Here is a 24904-nt window from a genome sequence, read left to right as displayed (position 1 = left end):
TGAAAACAACGATGTAAATAATTCTTTATTTGACAGAAAATGTATGATGGTCATGTAAGTTCATATTTTTTGTCTGTCACAAAGATTAATTTTTGTTCGAATCAATTAATGTGTTTCTATCTAGAATCGATGTAGCACAATAATTTTTATGGTACAAATATACAGAAGACATATGTTTATTTTTGTGCACTAAAACAATAAATTTTCTTTTGCTTTGTTCATTCAACATTTCCATGTAGGTATACATACAATTAACACCTGTGTATATAGACACGTGTGTTGCTCCGACGATGTAGACATTTTAATTTCTTCCCTTACCCCAGCATTCAATGTACTAATTTTATGTATAACTATAATATAGAATTCTATAATAATATTCAGTTATTTTGTAATAATACAAAGTGATAGATACAGAGATAATTGTGTAGCTGAGTAAATAGAGTCGCAAGCGCTTAATCCCCGATAGTTGGAAGTTTAGTAGAAAGACGATCCTTCAGGCAAATTATCCGGAGATAAGAAGAGAATTCTTGAAGTTCCGAAATTAAGACATCCTTTCGTCGCTAAACAGTGATAAGCGTCTCTTTTTCGACGCGACGCGTCTTAATGGTCTTCCAGAAGTTTTTCCGTGCGAATCGTGCGGTGGAAAGGAAAAAGGCAGTGCTTCTCGGGTGGTTGTAAAAAATAACGAGGACAAGGAACAGAAAGGAGAGAGGGAGAAAGAGAGGCTGGTAGAGAATTATCGGTGTAATTTGTACCGTTTCCTCTGGCAAGAGAGGGCAGCGCAGCACGTAAAGTAACTTCGACCGTTTGGAACGTGACGTATCGCGGCGGGAAGTTTCAAGGAGTACAGGAACCGTTGATAAACTTGTGTTCGGATGATCGTCGAACAACTGCGAAATGGGTGGCGAGAAGAGGATGGTCGTCGAGCCTGGGAAAAGGCGAAGCACCGCTTAAAGTCGAGAACCAGTGTCTGCGCCGTGCTTTATTTATCTCTACGTTGGATCTCTAACGAGCATTGTTTCGAAACAGCTCTCTTTTCGGAAAATTAATCGAACCGCCGACACAACGGAACTTTAAATCTCTGATAAAAACTGATCGAAACTTTCTGATCGAGGTCAGCTCGGTGAAATATCGCGCTGGAAAACTTTGATCGTTTCGTTACGGAACGACCCATATAATCGCGTTTAATTATTCTTCAATTACCGTTAATGAGTCAATGTACCGGTGCATCGCAATCGATACAACCCTTCCCGTGCCATTTAGTTATCAGATGCGTCAGTTAAGACTAACTTCAGGATTATAACATTAAAACGAACAAAGAAAGTTAACCTCTTCCCGTGCCATTTATTTAACAGATACGTCAGTCAAGACTAATTATTCAGGGCTATAACATTAAAACGAACAAAGAAAATTAAAATGTAACTATTTTATATTCAGGGATCCTTGATAATGTAACTTATAGCTGGACGTAAATTTTAAGTTGAAGAGTATTCAAAATTTGAATAAGGTTTGTCACATTTGAGCTGTAACTGCGTCACGAGTCAGACTCGTCAAAGTACAGGAAGGGGTTAAAATGTTCCGAGTATTTTATATTCAGATCCTTGATCCAAAATTTCAAGTTGCGTCAAATTGCGTCACGAGACTCGTCAAGCGGGAAGAGGTTACATTGCTCGAATGTCAAATCTTCATGATCTTTTTAAAAGATACTAAGTGGAAACTAGCCATAATTATAAACTTGATCCATGCAGGTTTCAGGTAAGTTTAAGTTCGAGATGACTTCTCTAATTAGATTGACACAGATATTGAAGAGACGAGAGGTAAATAAAGTTGAAAATTCATAGCCATAATTCAAGTGGAAGACATCGTGGTATGTTCGGTCGAATCTTCTTTACTAGTTATCGAAGCTTGTTCTTAGAAGAGGACACCGAGTCGACCGCGTTTCCTTAATCCTCTTCTGGACTCGACTTATCTGCTCGTCAGATCGTGATCGTTCGATGCGGTTGGCTGACACCGTGAAACATCGAGATTTAATTAGTCTAGAGTCGCGCCACACGACGTCGATCGCGTGTTCCTCGCATCGAGTCTTCAGGGTTTTATGGCTGCCACGGGTCACAGGTTACGTAGCGTTGAAAAGTACTCGCGAAAGATGGTGTAAGCGATAGCGAGACTCCAAAGGGTGGAACGTTAAAGTACTGATTAAATTTGGAATTCAATTGCCGGAGGGTGTCTTCGAGTTTTGTAATTGGTATTCTGACCAGAAGAATGCGATCTGTGTATCTTCATATATGGAGATTTCCCGGTACTTGCTAGAAGACGAAAAAGTTTATCTTGTTTTTGTCTGAGAAGTCTTTTTGCCAAAGTAGATGATATCTTTAAAAAATTATTTATTTAATACAGTAATGGTTCGCAAGAGATATTAATAAATATGTAAATGATAGGAGATAATTTTCTCCCTGCCATTCCGTATTTAAATCACGACGATAAAGAGCTACATAGATTGAATTTAAGAACGAGGAACGGAGAATATATTGACACTAAAACTTAGCGGAGGTTAATAAAAGAAAGATTAGAATGTCGGGGAGTATTTAAGATTCTTAGAACGAGATTCGGTTCCTAGAAAGATGTAAATTTCACCCGGGGGAGAAACTCGATAGTCCCATAAAGTATAGCTCTTGATTTTTGTATGGTACGTGTTAAGAGTTATATTCTTGTCTGCTGTAAAATATTCAATCGAATGTCCATTACAATTATAACACAATGATCAACAATTCGCAATCAGTGCGAACGTGAATTATTAATACAGCTCTTAAACGCTGCAAAAAAAAATGGCGTCAGTCATAAATGTCAGCAGCAAGAGAGTTAAATTCGTCCGGGACCAGGACGCCTGGTTTATCGTTGATCCCATCCACGGTTCACGGGACTCGATCGTAATTTATTATCACGAACCGACGGGAAATTAGCCTCCGACGAATTAAAGCGAGCTGTTATAACGTCGTACAAGAGGTGGACGCAGAACAATTTGCTTCTCCTCTGTCTCCCTCGGTGTTCCTGTTTCTCTTCCGCTCGCACGCCGGCCTACACGTTCATTAAAGAATTAAGTGAAATCTTCGATGGATAAATTAACGATAAAAGATCTCCGGTACGAGATGTACCATTCCGCGAGGCCAAGGTTGTTGCCGATTGCTGATGTTTCCAGAGTGGAAGATGTGGGAGCGTCGAGTTTGGAGGGACGGACCTCAGGATCGGTCTGATCCTCTAATTATATGGTACATCATGAACGCGGGTCGAAGGTCAGGGTTACCGAAGGGAAAGAAAGAGCCAGAATGCACGCCATGTAGATATATCGACAAAAATTCGTCGACCACCGGTGTACATATGTATTATCGGCGTTCAGGTTTTCACGGCGGGTAGTCCGCTACGAAATTTACACACTGTCCGATAATAATTATTCGTTTTCTGACCCCATAGACTTTGTAACCGTAATTCCTTTTATTTCTCGCGTGAACATGATTTCGTGGTCGTAGATCTTTTTTTGTCGGAGTTCCATTTTAACCCTTCACGGAATTTTGTCGATATTTCAGGCTTCGTTGATTTATGGGAATAGTAGAACATTGATGTAGATATTCGTTTGTTTATTCGACTGTATTTATGTGCTACGTAATTAATCCATTTGAACAGGTGCGGTGGACAGTGAGTTTATAATTAAAAACACTAATCTCAACCGAATTTCTCATGCGTACCAATCGTTTGAAATTTTGCAAAGATAAATATAAAAATAAAGGGGAATTAAATACAAAAAACAGCAGTATCAATATTTTATCGCGGCACCTAATTTATCATAATATAATTCATAATTTCATGTGTAAGAATAAATGAAAAAATCAGTGGAGCTGTCACTGTATATCACAGTGATATTAACAGCGTGCTGTAACATAAAATCTTTCATATTTCGTTCTCGGTAAAAAATGTTAATTTTTCGGGATAATTCTACAGCGTCAAATGAAATTAATTACAAGTACTAATTTAGTAAAAAGGTATAAAACAGTAACGGAAGGGTTTAACAAGAAGCCGGTAATAATTTTTTCGTAATGAAACGACACGAGGCAGTCGGCGAACTGAATTTTTGCATAAAAATTAGAACCAGCAGCGTATCCAGTAGCGGGCTGGCGTGGTTTCGGTGAATGCTGGGCAAGCATCTACCCCCGTGATTTACGAGACGGTTTTAAATCCTCCAGATGCTTTGCCACCATCGTGTTTCCGTTCTTGTCTATGCAAAATACTCTCACACGAGCGTAACGCGTTCGATTCATTCTTCCCGGGTCTTCCGCGCGTCAATTTCACTGCGAACGAAACGATCAAGCTCGTTCGACCTCGTGACACGGCTTAAAATATTTTTCTAGCCGATCGGACCGAGGGATTTTTCAGGAAAGTCGTTTGTCCAGTTGGCAGTAGTTTTTTTTAACGGTCCGCCAGCTGTGATGACACCTGTTGCGTAGAACGATCGTTCCGTTCATTCGGGGTGAAACGAAATCTCAATCGACGTGTCATCTTACGAACACCCGGCTGATACTCATGGCCAGTCCTCGTGAAAGCTTATCTCACGCTCCGATGCTCGTATCCCTATCATCCGACTAAGTCACACCTTTTCGCGTCACACGTAGACATTAGATACTTTCTATGAATATCTTTCGAGCGCTTAAGCCTCTAATGCATTTAATGCATTCACGCTGATATTTACTGGAAAACGATAGATACATTTAATCTTTCGGGACGAATCGGCTTAAGTGCTTTGATCGTGGAATTCATTAAATCCTCTACGTGAAGGCGTAGAGTTATTCACTTTCAAGATGCAATTGATTATCACAGGAAATATTGCTTTCTGATGGTCATGGAATCCATAAAATGTATACTTGCATGAAGGCATTAAATTATTGATTTTCAAATTGTAATTAACATTGCACAAAACATAGGTTCCTCTATGAAATAGGTTATATGTGTTACACACGTGTACATATACGCATTAAAATATAAAATTAATTTCTAAATAACAGTTGATCATTAGATGAAACAGTAGTTCTTACCAATTTAAAAATTCATATATGAAGACACATTAAAATATAAAATTATGGCGCGGTATTTATAATTGCACGAGCCGCCATCTTGCAAGACAGTATCTATCGCGTTATTTTTGAAACGGAATAAAGTGCGGTGTGCCGTTTACATTTTCATCCTGATTCAACGAGCGAGATAAAAATGTCTCGCCGTTTATTAACGTAAAACGCTTTTCATCCGCGCAAATTAAGCAAAGAAGTAAAAACGAGAGAAAAGGGGGATGCGTTTTCGCGTGTCTGACTCTCGACGCGTCGAGAGTTGAAAGACGGTGTTCGTGTTTCTTTTCTTGACGCACGTTTGAATCGGACGGTAGTTAATGAAAAAGAAAAAAAAACAGAAGGAAGAAAAAGGGTCTAGGACGTTAGCTTGGGACAAGGAGAGCATGGGACGAGGGTGAAAAGCCTCTCGAACGAGGGTGAGTCGCGGAGCGTTTTATTTTTTCTTACCGAATAAAGCTCGTTCCGTGGATGTCGGGTACAGGATGGCCTTTGAAATATTCCGAGCGCAGGGTGGCTTATTTATTTCTGCGTTTTCTCGAGACGTCACCGAGCGAAAGGAGGACCACCTCGTTTCTCTTTCTCCTCCTCGTCCTCTTCTTTCTCGACGCTTTCCGCGAGCAGACTTAGCGAGACTGGAATTTTAATTAAGCTTTTTTGCCACCCGCTGAATCCTGGTTCCGGCAGGGAACCCGCGGCCACGGAAGAGATGCACGCTCGCGATCTAACGGGTGTTCCTTTTTACTCGAAAACAGCGCCAACATTCTTCGATACACCGAGCTGGAATACAAATGGCTCCTTCTAGGAGAGATTTTAATCCCACGGATTATTGGCTCGACGAATCGAGCCACGTTTTCGAGGAATTTCTTCTCGCTGAAACTGGGCCAATCCTTTGGGAATGGAATTCTTTTAATGGAAAGGGTTACTCGGGATCAAATTAAATTTAATATGTGCAGTGCAAGCAGGATTTCTCGGAGAAAACGTGGGTGTAAGTTTCACGTTTCCCAGTTTAATAATTTTTCAAATGTAACTTTTTCAAATTTGGTAATTTGGAACTTGAGAAACTTTGAAATCTGAAAATTTGCCCTACTACCATAATGAAGGATCTCAATTTCCTAAACGTAGTACAAACACTCGAAACGCTTTGCACTAATTTAGCCACATTCTGTTACAACAAGCAAACTATAGCGTATCGGTTGCTCTCCCAACATAGTCCGCGTTTAGCAATGAACAAATGCTTTCGAACGGTAGTGTAAATTACGGAACGTCGGTACCTGAATAAATTACTCCACGAGAGCGCATGTTGATCATGCTGCCAGCTTTGGAATATTGATTGTTTATTACTTGTTAACGGTAACGTATCGCGTGTCAATAGAGAGCAATTGAACTGGATACGATTGATATGATTCGTCTTACAAAAAAAAGAATCGTCTGATACATTCTTTTAGTGTCGATGCGATGATTATAATGGATACTTGTATACCGGATGTAGCGCACGGGAACTCGTCGATCAATTCTCCCGCGGCAGAAAAGAGGATCATAAATTACACGAGTCTGCTGATGCACGTTAATCAATTTGTTTGAACATGTATAAATTAATTTTCACTATGCAAAGCTATAATAGTAATCTACTGCGTATGATATAGAAGTACAAGGAAATGTGTTTGGAAATCTGGGGGTATAGGCATATGGGGATATAGGGGTAGGAATGTAGGCAAATAGAATTATAGCGATATAATAGTATGGGGACATAGGGGTATAGGGACATAGGAGGTATACATATAAGGACACAAAGATATTAAGACATAGGGACATAGAGATATAAGGGCATAGAGGTAGATAGGGTTATGTGGATGAGGAAGTATTTTAAGGATAAAGGGGTATCAGCATATGGTGTATAGAAATCTAGGAGTGCAGAGATCAGAGAGTCTAATAATTCGAGATCTAGGGATATAGAGGTAGGGTGTCACATAAACATAGGGGGATATGTGTATACATAGAGAGCTAATATATGGATTAGGCATTTGTGATTACACAAATGTAGAGATGTAGTATATTCATTTAAGAATATAGAGATTGATAGATTGATGAGTAAATACAATTCTCCTCATGCAATTTTTCATAGTATGAAAGGGTGCCACTTACATTCAAACTTTAACATTCAACAATTATCAAAATTATACAGATAAACCTAATAAAAATCAAATTGTTATTTATTTCTCTAAGCGTTATTGCTATTTATTTCTAGTTTAAACAGAAGTTCGAAATACCTGTTAGCACCGTATATCTGAACATGAACGCATGATACGATTTTATAGCCCAGATAGATAAATTCCAGTAGATCTATCCATATGATCGTTGAACCCGAATAACCATACGGGGATTTGGGATTCATCGGTTCGTGCCCTCCCCTGAAAATCCATCCCTGGTGGACGGTTAAAATTACAATTTCATTCGATCCACGTAGATAAGAGATCGGCAAACGACAAGCTGGCCGTAATGCCCGAGTAAATCCGATCGAATGGACCAGGTAACACGACCCACATCGCGATAAGTACTTTATAATCACCCTGTGCGTTGTTACGGCGCGAGTATAGGGTAGTTGCATTCCCATATAGCCGAAGGGGCAGACGGAGCCAGTTCGAGGGAGGTTAAGATGATAGACGAGTCGATACGTTCCCACGCGGTCCCGCGAACAAGTCTAAAAGCCGTTGCCTTCCACGCTCTTTTCTTCTGTTTTCTTGTTGTTGTTGGTGGTGTAGTGGGCGGTTATAAGGCCCCGGGGGCTCAACTCGGCCCCTAATCACAGGCTCGCCCTCGCTCGTACGCAGAACGTATGCGTACGGGTCTTCTTAAACGCCAGCGAGCTAAAAGCCGAGTAACGCGAACGTTCTTAAACACACGCTCTTGCCTCTCACTTCTTTTCTCCCTTCTTTCATGCTTGCATTCTCCCTTTGTTTCGACCTTAATATAGCATTTATTAATCCTATCGAAAGTGATAGGAAATTCTGATCTTGTCAAAATTTCAACCCTTAAATCCCAGAACGCCTTTTTCCCACACGTCGACGTTTTTATGCCCCGCTTGATTTTGAATTTTAGATAGCAGATGTTAGGTCAGATAATCCCGGCGTTCGGTTTACTTTGTTTTTAAGTTGCGCCGGCGAGAACGTTTCCAGCACGGAACACAAAGATTATCTCTGATTTTCAGATTCCACCTCTTTAATTTCCACGTCTTTTCGCCCTCTTACACCCTTTCGTCCTCGTTTGTTTCGTTTTGCGCCCGTTCCCTTTCATTCCCGGTATCTGCCACGATTCTCTCTCACACACGAGGGTGTATGCACACGATGCAAGAGAGAGGATGCACGTGTTTCACGTTGCATATTATATGTTCGCTCGACGCGATACACATGCGATTTACACGCACGCGAGGGATACGCTGAACGAACGAACGAACGGCTTACACGGCCGACGAAATAAAATTATCGCGAGAACGCTTTACGTGTTCTAAGGTAAATCTTCTTCGAACAGGGGGAAAAACGTTTAAGCATCAACTTTCACGTGGCCGTTGCTTTCGTTACGTTGTTCTTTACTCACCGTGGGAACACCCTTTCGCAAAAATGCCGGACAATTTGTTCGGCAACGCAAACATCGAATTAGCCATTTTGTTCCTGTCTAAGTTTCCTTACTTTTTATCTTTTTATCTGTTTCAATGAACTGTTTTAATGAACTGTTGAGTTAATAACTGTTCTTGAACATACAAAGAAATAAAGCAGTTAACTCGTTCAAAATGGTTTTGCCAACGAAGGGCCGCACAAAAATTTTTTTAAATATTTTGACAATTTTTATCTTACCAGGATTTCACTATAAGCATTGCTAAAGACACTCTGCTTTATTCCATTAATTCTTCCATAAAAAAGTTACAAAATAATTCAGCTAACCTTTCGACTCTAAAAAATTAAAAGTCGATGTACATAATTTTATAAATTAATAAAAGTGATAAAAAATTGATAGCGATCGTTGTGGCACGAAAGTTACACCGAAAACCTTAATAAACAACTCGTCGGTTGGAGTAATACTTTCAATATATTTGTACGTGCAGGCACCATCTCGAAAGCATCAATTTGCCCCGGCAATAATAGTCAATCATGATCATCTCGAACACGGGGATATTTGTTAAAGCAGTACTTCTCAGGCGAACCTGTCATTACCATAATGTACCGAAAATATAGATCACGAGAGGATAGGTGGTGTCGGATGATCCTCTTTGCACGTCGCCTGCGGAACTGACGAGCTAAAGGACGAAATTTATCGCTCGCTAATGCTCCTTAAACTCATTGGACGTAAATTTATCAGAGAAAGGCAAGGTTCCCGCGCTGTCGCCGCGGGGACTTGCCTTCGAAGCCGAAGAGGAAAGGCAAAAGGCAAAGAGGAACGAGCGTAACGACGCGGATATGATGGACGATTAGTCGTGTGCCAGGACTATTAGAGGAGTCAAGGTTGCCTCTTCCTATTTAAACGGCTATGGAGGATAAAAGAACCATCTCGCCGTTTTCTTACATTTTTAAGATGCTCTTCCTCTTGGTACTTTGCGATACTAAACGTTTCCTCAACGTTCTATTCCATTGGGATCTTTTATTCTCGGAATTTTAAGATTTTCAAATTTTTCAATTTCCAAATTTTTGCAATTCTTCTTAGTAGAAATTATCTATACTTTAAAAATTAATTTATAAACACTCAATTTGACGCAGTCAACTAGGTTATGACAAAATAATTTTAAATATGGAATATTTCTTTATTTCGGAAAGTTGCACGCTGTAATTTTGCAGAACTATTACTTTTCAGGTTTTCCATAATCGTACAAAGTTTCAAATCAATTCTCGTTTCCCAAGCTGTGTACTTTTCTTACCGCCATTTTAAATAGACCACCACCGTCTTAGAGATTAATATGAAGACGTTATTTGCTATAAATTTTTGCATTTATCTGCGTTATTACATAATAATCTTACATACACAACGAACGTGTTGTAAGACGTCGACTACGCATCCCCCCGCTGACAATAAGTTTTATCGACGATAAACCATAATTAATTGAAACCTCGAGTTTGCGTGTCGAGCGATCATCAGCGCTACTTGTCACGATACTTTCACAACCTAAATTCACAACGTGTTTTAGTTAATTAATGATTTAGGCTCGCTTTACATTTTATTTGTGGTGTCCTTGGGGTCACTTGTTTTTTCTTGCTTAATTTATTTAGAGCTTAATGAATCATTTAATAAGATTGAATATCAGCGAACGTAAGCAAGAATATTAATACGGTAAAAATATTTTGACTTACTGTTATTTAATTTAGTTTCAACGAGTGTAATTAGAGTTGAATGATGAATGTTTGCTATGGAAAATTAGCATAGATTTTATCATTAAAATATACAAAATTGTGTTAGGTTATTAGGTTCAATTTTTAGTCATCAGTCAAATCTATCAGATCAGGTCAGGCTAGGTTAGGTAGTTATTAGGTAGTTAGGTTAGATAATATTAATTCAGTTTAAGATTATAGTTAGGATTAAGTACAAGATTAGGTTAGGTTACTATTACCAGTAAAGTCTGTCAGGTTAGGTTAAGTTATTATATTATATTAGGTTATATTATATATATTATTATCCGTTCAAATCTAACAGATTAGGTCAGGCTAGGTTAGGTAGTTAAGTTAGATCAGGTTAATTCAGTTTAAGATTACAGTTAGGATTAAGTACAAGATTAGGTTAGGTTACTATTACCAGTGAAGTCTGTCAGGTTAGGTTAAGTTATTATGTGAAATCAGGTTAGATTAGATTATTTTAACTCAGGTTAATATTACAGTTAGGATTAAATATAAGATTAAGTTAGGTCACTATTATCAGTGAAGTTAGGTTAACTTCATTCTATGAAGTTAGGTTAAAGTACCCATTTTTAGTTAAAAGTTATAAAAAGCATTTTTAAATCCTTCGAAAATGGAGATAAGCATTTTGTAACAAAAAAGAAATTTGATGAATAATTGGTAAATGAAATATGTAGAGATATCGTGTTATTGAAAAATCGACGCAAGCGATACGAGCACGAGACGATTCGATGGAAGCAGATATCCATTGTTAACGACCACGGTGGTAACAGTACCGTTAATATGTTTATTATTGGCCAACCCTCTAAAGTGGAAATGGTTGTGCTATTAAATCGTACCGTTGTCTCCCATAATCCCATTGAATATCATCCTATAACTCCGGCAGTATCGTTGTTTTATTTCTATCATATAAACGGGGAAATGCATCAATTTTCATGGCGTGGAATTCGTAGGTGTCCCCATTATTAATGGTTACGATGTCCTTTTTACTATTTCGCCGTTAAAGCGAATGTTTCTTTTCCATTATGCCGAGAAAGAGGATTATCTTTTGTACGGGAATCGAGCCGTGTCGAATTGGATCACGCCGAATTGAATCGCATCGAATTAAGTTACGCCGAGTTGAATTGCCTCGAATTGAATCGCGTCGAATCGAATTACGTAAAGTCAAAGCAAGGCATCGATATCGTATTCCGATCGCTCGCATCAAATTCTCGATATTACCTCATGATTTCTGTAAATTTTCAGAGCACCGTGAGAGAACCTGTTGTGTCCCGAAGAACGATGGCGAGGAAGTGTGTCAAGCGTAAACGATATCCCGGTACGAAGGAAACACCGTTGGAAAGTCAGTTCTGGACGCGATCGCCTACAAGAACATCGATCCGCCACCAAAGTCGGCCGAAAGAAACCGATCGTCGCCCGTATCGATCGATTTCAACGATATCACCCTTCATACTCGATTAATTCGAGCGTCGAACTCCCGGGAACAACATCAAACGACATCTCGTCCAAACAACCCATCCATCAACGCTCTAATAAATCACGAAAGGATATTCGGTCAATTAATTCAGGATGGAAGAGATCGAAGGTCGGAGATTTAAGGAGATAGAACTTGATTAAGACTTTGCCTGACTGTAATTGCATCGAAGAATGAAGTGGTAGCAGAAAATTAACGGGAGGAGATATCCCGAAGAGGGCTGGAAGTATCCTGGCCTATTAGAAACGCTTTTCCGTGGCAAAAGGGGCCGGGATTAATATGTGCTTTGGACGAGTGCCGCGAGCTGGAAGTTGCGAGAGCGGCGAGAACTCCGACGACAGCTGTCGAAAGGAAGACGAAGGGATAGTGGAGGAGCCGTGGAGAATCTATCCCGCGGGAATGGGTATGCTTCTGCCCGACGAGACGTACGAGGAACGTTCCTCGTCCTCGAGACGAAGCTCTTGCCCTAATGTTCTCGCGGACATCGACGAGGTCGAGGCAGCCAAGGCTTTGGCCGCGTTCAGAAAGTGCGACGAGTTCCTCAAGAGGCACGGGATCAGGCCCGAGTTCTTCTGCAGGCACAGGGAACGTCTCGCGCTGCAGACTTGGCTCTTGCAGAGATCCAAACTATCTTCCGGTGAGTTTTCCGACTTAACTTTCTGCTTGCAAATTTTCTCGATGTAAAACAGTTCTAAGCCCATATGGGTACCTTCATATAACAACCAAAGGATGGTGAGAACAAAGCGTAACGTGTTTCATAAGTGTCATAAACGAGCAAAGCTGCGGTTATCTGCTTTTGTGAGATTTCCTATAATCGTGTAATATTCATCGTAACTTCGATATAAACACCATAAGCGAAATAGAGAATATTCGCGCATGTGTTAATGTTTCTATTACCATGCGAGAATCTATCGACTTCCGTGCATTGTAGCAGATGAAGGTTTATAAGTGATTTAATCCCTCCGAGGTCCGTGGAGGCTCCACACACGTTGCAGAACTTTACGGGGATACACGATGTATCTGGCTGGTACAAGTTTTCATGTACCCAGTAATAGATTTAGTTGGGAAGAACGAGCGTATCGGGGCTGACAATTTACACGAGCAACGCGTAGACCGATTCAAGCTGGTTCCATGCATCGAAAATAGGAACGGTTCAATTGACCGATCGGACACGACCAGTTTATCGACGTTTCTCGTTACTTTCATCCACGGTTATTCCGTTGCGGCGATTTTTTCGCACAATGGAACGCGTCGTTTTGGTAATTGGACACTCTTTTCCCTAGATTTACGCGCTCTCCCCGATGAATCCGAACGAGTCTGCACAGATTTACATGTACGCTTCGTGCCACGATCCTTGTTCCTCGAGAGATGGAATACCTTCTTTTATTTTATACGGTTATCGACTTTTGTTGGGAAATGGTTTACGTTGCTGGAAACTTTGTTTCTTAAAATATTAGTAAATGACAATATTAATACATGTGGACATTTTAAATGAAAGTTTTGTGGTAACATATATGATCTTTTTATTTGACCAACTCGCATGATCTTGTTGATCTGACCTCGATGACTTTGAAAAGTGATTATGAGCAAATTTTTTAACAGGACATATCTTTCTTTACGTGGATCAATTCTTTGGAATATTCCACGTGAAAAAGTATTGAGGTATCATATTAAAAAACTTGATAGTTCGTGAGATATTTTAAAGTGAAGAAATGAGACATTTCAAAAGATTGAAACATTTGAAAAATTGTTTATTTTTTTGATAATGTACCTCAACACTTTTTCATGTAGAATACTTCAAAGAATTGATCTGACATCTTCCTTAAAAGTTTATTTACGAACTCCATAGTGTTCAAGATCCAAGGTCAAAAGGTCAGCAGTATCCTCTTCGGTGTCACATTTCCTTCAAAATATTTATTGTACACCTTTTTGCAGAAATAAGCAGTATAATTTAAAATGAACGAGCAAGAGTATATTTAAAACAAACTGTTGTGTCGTTTAAAAGTTCCTAACGTTTCCCGATAGCCTTTAAAGCTGAAAATTTCAATGTCGAATGACTAGTCAGAATTACGAGCAGATTGCCGGACAAGTGAAATGGTCGAATAAAAAAAGAGCGACAAGCCGATTCGGTGACACATTATTGAAAAGTTTCTGTCACATAGAACGGTGTTCACGGTTGATGAAACGACGCCAATTGTCCGCCGCAAACTGTTTGCCAATTTTTGCGAACGCCAGGGAAACGTTTAAAGCGATCGATAGTACGCGCGTCCGGTCGGCTCCTCTCTCTCTTTGATGTTAATTTCGATTTCGACCAGGGGCGGTGCCGATAATTTCGTTAGCCGGGCCGTACTTAACGATCGCGCCGCTGAAAACGCGTGAATTTCGATGTCCCATCGACTATCAGCCGGCTACGGGGGACGAGGCACAGGGAGGCATTAATTTTTGTTTTTAACGAGCTTTACGTATTTATGCAGGGACGCGCATTAGCGCAATTGATTTAATGGCCGACATTAATCGAGCCTGTTCAAGCTCGTGTAAATTATGAATGTAAAAGTCAATTTGCCATACTGTTGGCTGCGTCAACTTCACGACTCTCGCACCCTCGTCGTGTTTCCTTTATTTTTGTTCTTCTCTTTCATTTTTTTCACTCGCCTCTGATCGACCGTGTTTAACGAGTAAACAACTCGTTCGCGTATTCGAGCACTTTGTAATTGCAGCTCACGGTATTTGCGAATTTGTATCGTTCAATGGATCGAATAAAAAATACGGAAGCGGTTTATAGGTATTTCAGGATTTTGTTCTTCCGACTTGTCAACTTTTTGCTTCAAACATTTTTTAAAAAAGGGACATGGAGCTGGAGATGTAGAATTGTGTTCATGTAGACATCTAGGGTGGAAGTGTATAGAAGTGTATGGAAGTGTATCTTGCTTAGGGCTGTACTGATTTAGAACAGGCTTTTAAGGATGCATCAGTCTGTGATATACAAAAGAAAGGATGCAGACATGTTAAAATGTAGGAACATAAAAATTATTGAATACATAATTTGTCTGAAGTAATAAAAATCTGAGGACATGTATTTATTATATTCCTCATATCTACGAATGTGATCATCCAACAACATAGGTGTTCGTATAGAGATCTAGAGACACACAAACTCATAAATGTAATTTATAATTTTAACAATAATTATTCGTTACAGTACCCGAAAATGAAAGATATTACATGAGAAGTACTTCCATATGAAACACCCCGTATATATTTGAAGTAAAAAGGGCACGTTTAAGAGCGACGTTTACATCATCATCGCGAAGCGAGTTAGCGTATCAGAGAACTAGTTGGACAGGGTAATCTTGTCTGACACGCAGAACAAAATACCTAGCGAGTACACAAAGTTTCGTGGTACCGTTAGAGTTGCCCTTTCTGTTGGATCGTTAACGAACATCCGGCCTTTTTGTGATAATTTGCTTTTGACGATTCAGGGTTTCATCTTTTGACCCGTGAAATTACTTCGCGGTCGAAAATGATGCCGCCAGCAGGTTTGGAATTGATTTGTCGCTTTCTGAATTGCGATGATATAACGCGTGGCGATGCAAGGTATCGATCTTCTAGTGGTCTTTTTGCAGTATTATACGCTAATAATACTTTAACAAATTATTGTATTTATGTCTGTATGAATGTGGCAATATAATGAGGGTCTACTGTAATTATAATGAAGTTATTGTTTGAATGTGATAACATAATGAGAGTCCACTGTAATTATAATGAAGTTATTGTTTGAATGTGATAAAATAATGAGAGTTTACTGTAATTATAATGAAGTTATTGTTTGAATGTGATAACATAATGAGAGTCTACTGTAATTATAATGAAGTTATTGTTTCAATGTGATAACATGAGAGTCTACTGTAATTATAACTAAGTATTTTTATCTACATTTTGAGTCATAATTTTACGTAATAGTTGTACAAAAATTTTCAAAAATATTAAAAAAATGAAAACGTGTCTAGGCGTCCATTTTTCTCTTCTGACCAATCGAAGCTTTCTTCACGCGCCATCTCGTGACACCGGTATACAAGGAATGTGAAAGGATATTTATGTAGAATAAACGAGGTGTTGCAAATGAATGATTCAGCGGTCGTAGCTATTTATTATTGACAAATTGAAAAGGATAGATTTAGTATAAGTCTATCTCCATTCATCAATGGCAACCGTATTCTTCATTTCGATTCAACGAGTCTCGTAATCTCGTTATCATCCCTCGAAGTTTCTCGCCTGCCAACGTATCCTCTCAATGCGTAGATCACAGAGATAAGTTTCTTCCCCTTTAATCACGGCCAGATAAACTTTTCTTTTCAGCCGGCCGGACGAAAACAGAAGGACTTTCGGCTCTTTAAGCGTACAGTAACTATTCGTAGTTTCGCAAGAGCGAAAACTTTCATGCTCGCGTTCGTAAACTTTCTTGACTATCAAACCATCGCTACCCTTATCTTTCATCTTTTACGTTTCAATGTCACTCTTTACAAGTTTCCATTTAAACGTTAATTAAATTAACCTTGTCGCTTTCAATTTTTGTTTGTCGTGAATTGAACAATTTTTTAAGTGCAAGTGTATTTATATTTGTAAATTTGAAGACATGGGTGTAGGGTTGTGAAAAGTTGAAGATATGAAGATTTAGTGATCAGGGGATATAGAGATTGGAGACTTAGAATGTTGAAGGTGTAGTTGTCAGTGGATTTAGAGGTTTGGATATGTAGAAACTTGAAGTTTTAAGGATTTAGGAATTAGGAGATTTGGGTATTTAAGGCTCTGGAGACTTAAAGACGTGAGAATTTAATGATCAGGAGACGCAGGGAATACAAATTGAAGGATTTGAAGATTTAGGGATTTAGAGATTTAGCTATGTGGATTCGGAGGACGCATAAATACATGAACATAGAGATATAGGAATATATAGGAATGGTATTAACGCGAATTGGAAATGTTATTTGAAATCCTGTTGCGTATTTGTATCGATTACCCGTTGGATTGGAAAGAAAATAGAAACGGACGATCGGCAGTCCGGAATACACAATTTTGTCGGTGACGTTGTTCGTTGTTCCTGCATCAGAATATAAAGGCTGTGTAATTACGGGCACGAAATTACACCGTGTTTTATAATCAACGTAATCATATGCTGCGCGCGGCAACGAACAATTAACGTCCACGTATCGGCCGGCCATATTTTATCATATTAATCGAACCTTCGCGGTATTCTATTCACGATTTCGCGAATTTTCGATACTTTGTAGTTTCTTTACAGCCATTTGTCGGCGACGCGGCGTTACCCAGCGGCATCGGGTAGTCATCGACAAGTCACGCGGACGGAATTGCCATTCCCGTATCGTAATCGGCGATAAAAGAATGGCGGACAACTTATAAATCGAGGGGGGACCAACGGAGGAAGCATTTGTGCGCGTTTACGTGCAAAAACTTTGACAAAGTGGCGGCAATTTGACGACGTGGGGCGCATTGAATATTCCTCTGTGACGCGACATGACGCCGAAACATTTGGCACCGTTTCGTGTTTTTCTGCTGTGAAATTGATTGTGCACCGGTGAAATTTCCCGTAGTTTACTCGCAATGTCGTAGAACTCGCTTGCTTGATTTACATCGCTCTATTATTGTCTTTAGAGATGAATAAATTATGCTATTGTTCGGTCGAACGATATTTGTTCACGTTGCTTCGATAATACTTCTTTATTTTTTTTTCGGCGAAACACTTTTTCAATGTTTTATGAACCGTATATTTTCTGTAGTATGCACTTGTTTTACACTTTGCTGTTTAATTATTTAGGTAATTGTCTGTTTCATTATTTTAGTATTTCATCGTTTAATCATATATTCATTTAACCGTTTAATCATTTGATCGTTCAATCATTTTATTGTTTAATCATTTCATTGTTTAATCATTTAATTATTTAATCGTTTAATCATTTCATAATTTAATACTGTAATTATTTAAACATTTGCTCATTTGATCATTTGACCATGTGATCATGTGATCATGTGATCTGACCATGTGATCTGACCACGTGATCATCTGATCATGTGATCTGATCATGTGACCATCTGATCATTTAATCCTTCAATCATTCAACTAGTTAGCTATTTAATTATTTAATCACTTAACAACCATTTAATCATTTAAAAGTTTGACTATTTATTTAATCACTTAACAACCATTTAATCATTTAAAAGTTTGACTATTTAACTATTTAAATATTAAACTGTTTAGCTATTTAGCTATTTAGCAGTTAAGCTATTTAGCTGTTTAGCTGTTAAGCTATTTAGCTATTTGGTTATTCATCAACCTACCTATTCCAAGCATCACATTGCTCCCCATTTTATTAATATTTTACCATATTAAAATTATACATAATGACGTCTACCAATATATCCTGCAGGGTATATCCTGAAATTACCTCAGAATATCCTCGGTTTTTCCCGTTAATCTCGCCATTGGAGCATCAAAATTGATACTTGGGATTAAAAAAGAAATGGAGCTATTAGCGCAAACGATGTTTACGTTACGAATGACGAGCAATCTCTCGCAAGCTCATAGTAGCAACGTTAACGCCGCGATAAACGGACAGGCTAATTGGAGGATTCAGCAGAACGATCAGCAGTCAAAGACAGTGACATGAAACCGTGGCCCGTGAAACGTCCGCGTAAACTTACGTTCGGTCCGGTGTCAGTCGTGGATTCACGTAATTAGCGTACTCAGTGGTAATGAAGCCCCCATTATGGGGCTGGCCGGTCGGTTAATTAGGTTGCACGTTGATTTATTGCGATCGTGAGGTGTCCGGGTGATAGAGGCCGGTTGGATGCATTCTACGCGTCGCTTCCTTCCATTGAAATATTGCTGAAAATACAAAAGAATCATTTGTCTTGTAATTGAAAGGATTGCGTGCTCGTATATACGCTTTTGATGAACGAGACTTCTATCTTCCTCGCGCGGATACTTCTGTGTTTAGAGAATTCTTTGTGAATAGATAATGAAGCTGGTACGGTACCTCGGGAACGTAGATTGATATTACTAGGCCAACTTAGGTGAAATATTAGAGATGATCGACGTGGTGAATAGAATTCTTGACTGGGAATAAATTAATCTTTGCTACTTCCGAGAATTACCCTACAATTTTCGCAGACTCCCTAAGTTTCCTCGGGGTTTCTTTACAGCATTAAAATAATATTGAACGTATTCTTGGACCCTTTGTACACATGGTTCTGGGTTAATAACGTATTTGCAAAGTTTTATCGAGAACTATTCAGTTCTTGTGAAATTCTAATTTCAATTTTGAGTAGGTCAAAATTAACAAAATATGACACACATTGAAAGTTTAGAAAAATAACTATTGAATAAATACTTCAGCTTAATTATCATTAGAGTTATTACGTGACTAATTAAACACATAGTGTAATCAGTTAGCTGCCCTTGACGAGTATGTCCATCTAAATATTTCGACAAGGAGCGAATTTTCTATCGAACAAAAATATCCTTCATTTTGCTTTACCTTAGTAAAATATCATAAGATGCTGCTTATTTTAATTATGAATTTTGAGAGGTTCCTAAAACTAAATTCCGCAAAGGAAAATTAAGATATAATAAATTAGTATGAAGTAAAAAATTCTTGACATTCATGTCATGCCTATGATCCCGGATCGAAACGTCAAAACTGAAAGGTTTGACCGTAGTTAAGTAACAGCGTAAAAGGGTTAAATAACGAGCGAAGCGTTGCATTCACCGCGTAAATCGTTGAATAATCGTCGATCGACGCTGTCCATCCAACAATAAAGCGGCTACCAGAGCCCGTAGGACGCGATGAATTATTATAAAAGCGTATCGACGCGACGCGTCGGAAAGGTGGTCGCGTGCATCCTTCCGCGCGCTCGATCGACGCTGGCAACACGCTCAATGGACCCGGAAATTGATTTTATTCGTCTCGGTTGCCGGAGCCACTGTCAAACAACCCCCGCGTCCTCCATACGGTCCCGTCGTCCGCTCGAAATATCAATTTTCATAATAAATGCGTCCATAAATTTGCCCGAATAAATACGGGAATAAACGCGCGCTCGCGCGATGCTTAGCCTTACGGTAATACACAGCCACCGTGCACGATGATTTATCGTTTGGTCCACTAAATTCAAGGCATCGTTTCGAAATGAACCCCTGGACACGTTTTGTTCACGTTCGAATCAATTAGACAAATCCTTACCGTGTCCATTCATTTCATATGCTTGTTAGGCTTATTATGTGATGTATGCATATTTTTGTATGGGCTGTGACTGTAGCTGATTTATGGGGGGGTTGGTAGATGGTGATATTTTTATTCGAATGATGGTCGGGAGATGTGCTTGTGTAGGGGGTATGTAGACGGGGGGTAGGTTAGATTAGTAATTAACAGAGCGTAGGGAAGTCTAGGGTCTGTGAAGGGACTTAGGAGGGATCTATGGACCAAATGGAATTTAGGACCTAGGACAAGTTCAGGAGCGAAATGGTACTTAGTACTTAGGGAGGCTATGGGGATCGAATAGACCTTAGGACCTAGGACAAGTTTAGGAGCCAAATGGTACTTGGTACTTAGGGAGACTATGTGGACCAAATGGAATTTAGGACCTAGGGCAAGTTCAGGAGCGAAATGGTACTTAGTACTTAGGGAGACCATGGGGATCAAGTAAAACTTAGGACCTAGGGCCAGTTTAGGTGCCAAATGAAACTTAGTACTTAAGGAGACTATGTGGATCAAATAGAACTTAGGACCTAGGACAAGTTGATGAGCCAAATAGAACTTAATACTTAGGGAGACTATGTGGATCAAATAAAACTTAGGACCTAGGACAAGTTTAGGTGCCACATGGTACTTAGAGCTTAGGGAGAGTATAGGGACCAAATGGAACTCAGGACCTAAAGTAAGCTTAGGATCTAAATAGCACTTAGAACTTAGGGAGAGTTCATAGACCCAGTGTAACTTAGAATCTATAGTGAACCCATGGACCAAATGGAACCTAGAACCTAGAGGAGATACAAGGACCAAATGAAACTTAGGACCTAGAGTGAATCTCGGTATCAAATAGAACTTAAGACCTAAAGACTCTAGGCAAATCCTGATGATTACACTCACTTATAATCCACAATTTCCCAAAGTTCCACAGCTGCTAAATTCCAAACTTGCAAACTCCCATCTCAAAATTGAAAACTACCAAATCCTAAACTGTTAATCCTACCATCCCAAATGCTCAACGTCTCTCCCAGATTGTAAAATTTCAGAAATTATTGGCCGTCACTTAAGCGTTCGTGTCGCGGGGGTTGAAAGTTTCCCGAGATGTTCCGTCAGCGATGACTCGAACGGACGATAGCTTCCGTGGAAAGAGGAAGCAAAGAAGGGTAGGATGGAAATTTCATCGGGATTTATTAGCCACGGGAAATCGACTGGGGGCTCGTAATGACCGAGGCATTACTAATGGGGCGCGAGGGGGGCAAAAAAGGGCGGAACTGGCTGGCAACGTAACAACGCTGATGCAAAAGCGAACAAAATGCCGTCAGGTGTTGCACCCATAAATCACGCGGTGTACGTACCATCTTTCTCAGTCTTCGTCGTGACGTGGCACGGCACAATTGTCGATGCATTCGATAAATAAAACATGTGCCACGAAGAGAAGTCGCCGAGCACGGATTTTGATACCGATGATGGTATTTTTAATTTAATTGTCTTCCCTCGTGTAATTCATAAATTATTTATTATGTCCGTTATTCGTCGATATCGATTGCATCTCTTATTCTTCATGATACAACTGTTTACTACTTTTACAGACAATTTGACAATCTTTACATCTTCACAGAATTTTGTCTGGTGATTCAAACTTAAATTCACCCTGCACAAATGTTCCGGAATAAAATTTTCATGAAACTAAGCCGAGGATTCTATGCAGAAGGCTTCTAACATTCATTGTGACATTCGTTTAAACAATAGCGACAAAGTTCCCTTTAACGTCCCCTTATGTACCCGAAACTTTGCAAGAAACATAATAGGAACCAGTCGTACTCTGTTTCGTCTGATTCGCAACTTTCTCGCTCCTCTCTCATCGATTGTGCCGTAATCGCTTGTTGCAACCGTGAGCTGTCTAAGAAGCTGGAAGACGTCTCTTGGTATTCACCCTCCATCCCTCGAACAAACGTCGAGCGACATTTTTGCTTTCGCGACGTCTTCTTCTGCATCGCGACGTCTCGAAATTGCTGATTTAACGCGTCCCATAAAGCTCGAGTCGCAGCTTTCCTAATGCAAATTCATGATAACCGCGATAGAAAGTGTCTCTCTTGCTCGCGTATTTACTGGGTCTGAATAGGAAGCAGACACTGGTCGCGTAAATAGGCTCGCACGCTGTAATACGCCCGCGCGTACCTGAGCCTGCAGCTTACAAGAGTTGCACGAAAGAATTTACAGCTGGACGAAAGCCAGCGCGATGTGAAAAAGCTAGCAAAAACTGATCCGAACTTATATTCGTGAATTTTTATATAGGATCGTGGAATTGTATCGAATATCTACATTTTTTAAATTAATGGGATTTGAATTTAGCGCCAAACGGGGGACAAATGGCGACCGTCGCGTTTCTTAAGTTTCATACTTATAGACTTGCACTTTGCACTTGAAAATCACACTCACACTATTTGAAATAAGTATTCTTTTACTAAAGTATAAGTATAACTAATATAAGCATAATTAAATATAAGTATTATACATGTATAATAGAAAAAAGAAAATGGCGGCTAATAGAGAGATAACTTCAAATGAACCCAACATACTTTTCGACCAGAAAGTTTTATAGTTATTAAAATATTTTTGCAAATGGTAAAAAATAATAAATTTTTCGACAAGTAGAATCTGATTTAGATCTTAACTAATATTTTGTAGACCTTAAACTGATATTTCTGCTTTCGATGAAGTTGAGAACGAAGTAAGTCGCTCGAGAAGTTCGTAAGGCACATTCGAATAATATTATTAATCGTCGCAAGCGCAATTTTCTAAAAAGTTCGATAATAAACGTGAAGCTAGTAAGAGGTTGTAAGTTGACATTGCAGGTAACAGATGTTTTTATGGAAATCTTTGAAGTTGTTTGGATGGGCTGTAACTTTTAATTAGGAACCAGAGGACTTGAAGTTTCACAATCTCCCTGGAATACGAAACTTCAAAAAAAAAAATCTTAATTGGTGTTCTTACCACCGATTCGCCTTCGTTCGCAATTCTTTGCGAACGACGAAGGGACGAGGTAGTTAGAACTTAGGCGTAGCTTTGGATCAGTCAGTTTACTTCGAATACCGATTGGAAGTTCTTGAACTTCTTCACGAACTTGAAAATTCGCAGCGTATGAGAAACTGGAGAAGTCCGAGGACGCAAAGAAAGATGTTCTCAGCGGATAATTTTCAATGATAATTTATTGTGCGCAATATTTTGATGTCGAGCTAGGTTGCACCGAGACAAATGGCGTCGCAGGGGAAAGTGGTCGCACCACTCTCTCGCGAATTGTACGGTAAAAGGGCTCGGTGTTTTCTCAGGAACGTACACGAGGCGAGTATTAACAGGAGCCCGCTACCAAATCTCGTCGTCTCGCGTTGGAACGATTACTCGCGCGAGTCGTTCGGCTCGGCGTCCATTAATCAGCTACTCGGTGGGACGAAAGTTTGGTCGCGACGAGCGGCGAACGTTATCTCGTAGAGGGCGAATTTTTGAAGGGAACCTCCGGTAATTACGAGGCATTATGAAGCATCGATGCGAGCCGTGGCCTCGTTATAAATCAAGACGGATTGAACGCGCGAAACCGAGAGACTCCTACGAAGCCACACGAGGTAGATAAATCACCGTTGAGGCCCGTGGCCAGGGCCCGGGTTGTTCGGGGCCGCTTTTAAAATTCGTCGATTACCAGTACCTATACGCTACGGGCTCGCAGCAAAAGCGAGAGGAGCCTGTAGGCTCGCATTTTATCCGCTTTATCAGGTTTTCAGCCGGCCGTCCGATACGCGGCCATTGTTCGGGCATAATTAGATCGTTGGCCCGCCGGATCCGCGTGTATTTATTGCCTTCTATGCGTCACGGCACGCCTGCGCGTCGTGTGCGTGTTGTGCTCGAGCGTGTTCGCGCGTGTGTGTGCGCGAAGCAACGAGCACGGTCACGGCAAGCGGCAGGCGATAACTCAGCCAGCAGGTATATAATTATCAAACTGCGTAATTGTTAATTATTGTGCCATTGTTGGCGACCGGTAATTAATGCGGTGCCAAAGTCCGACGGTACGTGTCTCACGCGATCGTACGATTGATCGGCGGACCTTCGCGCATCCGCCCTCGAACGACCCTTAACTGCAGACGTTAAGGAAGCCGATATGAGATCGAGGGATCATCCTCGTCGTTACGCCACACGATGTGATAATGTAACCCAAGACCTGCCAAACTGATCATTTTCTTCGATTCACTTATCGCAACTTTTTACTGTTTCTATTCGATTAATCAATTCCATCACTCTTTATGGAGATATTCGTTTACGAAGCTTATTTTATGAAATTTTGTTATACGATGTATCAATTATTTATTCAATGTAGGAGGGAATTATTACTGATCGAGGTCTATTTGATCATCTATATGTAACTGTTTTTATTTGATCATCATTGACTATGTGCATATAATTAGGTCGTTATTTGATCATTGAACATCTACATATAACTGTTTTTATTTGATTATCATTGGCCATATATAATCATGTTTTTATTTGATCATTGACCGTCTAGGTATAATCGTGTTTGCTCTTCTAGAATGTGGATACACAGAAAATAGGTGTATTATTTACAGATATATTTTTGACAGAAAATTTCAACCAAATTGAAATTAACGCCTGCAAACGTTTAATGCAACTTTAATATAT

General features: G+C 39.7%; 1 protein-coding gene across 3 annotated transcripts in view; it reads left to right on the top strand.

Moving 5' to 3' along the window:
• dachs (unconventional myosin-IXb-like dachs) overlaps window positions 1-24904 on the top strand; it is a 101529-nt gene that overhangs the window by 13469 nt on the left and 63156 nt on the right. For all 3 annotated transcript variants that reach the window (XM_076538961.1, XM_012298785.2, XM_076538965.1), the window contains exon 2: window positions 11729-12594. In XM_076538961.1, coding sequence (XP_076395076.1) covers window positions 12237-12594 — 358 coding nt within the window. In that variant the 5' untranslated portion in view covers window positions 11729-12236. The remainder of the gene's footprint in view (window positions 1-11728; window positions 12595-24904) is intronic.

The sequence above is a fragment of the Megachile rotundata genome, chromosome 2 (genome assembly GCF_050947335.1).
Source record: "Megachile rotundata isolate GNS110a chromosome 2, iyMegRotu1, whole genome shotgun sequence".
Classification (NCBI taxonomy): Eukaryota; Metazoa; Arthropoda; class Insecta; order Hymenoptera; family Megachilidae; genus Megachile; species Megachile rotundata.
This window is presented reverse-complemented; position numbering and strand designations above follow the sequence as displayed.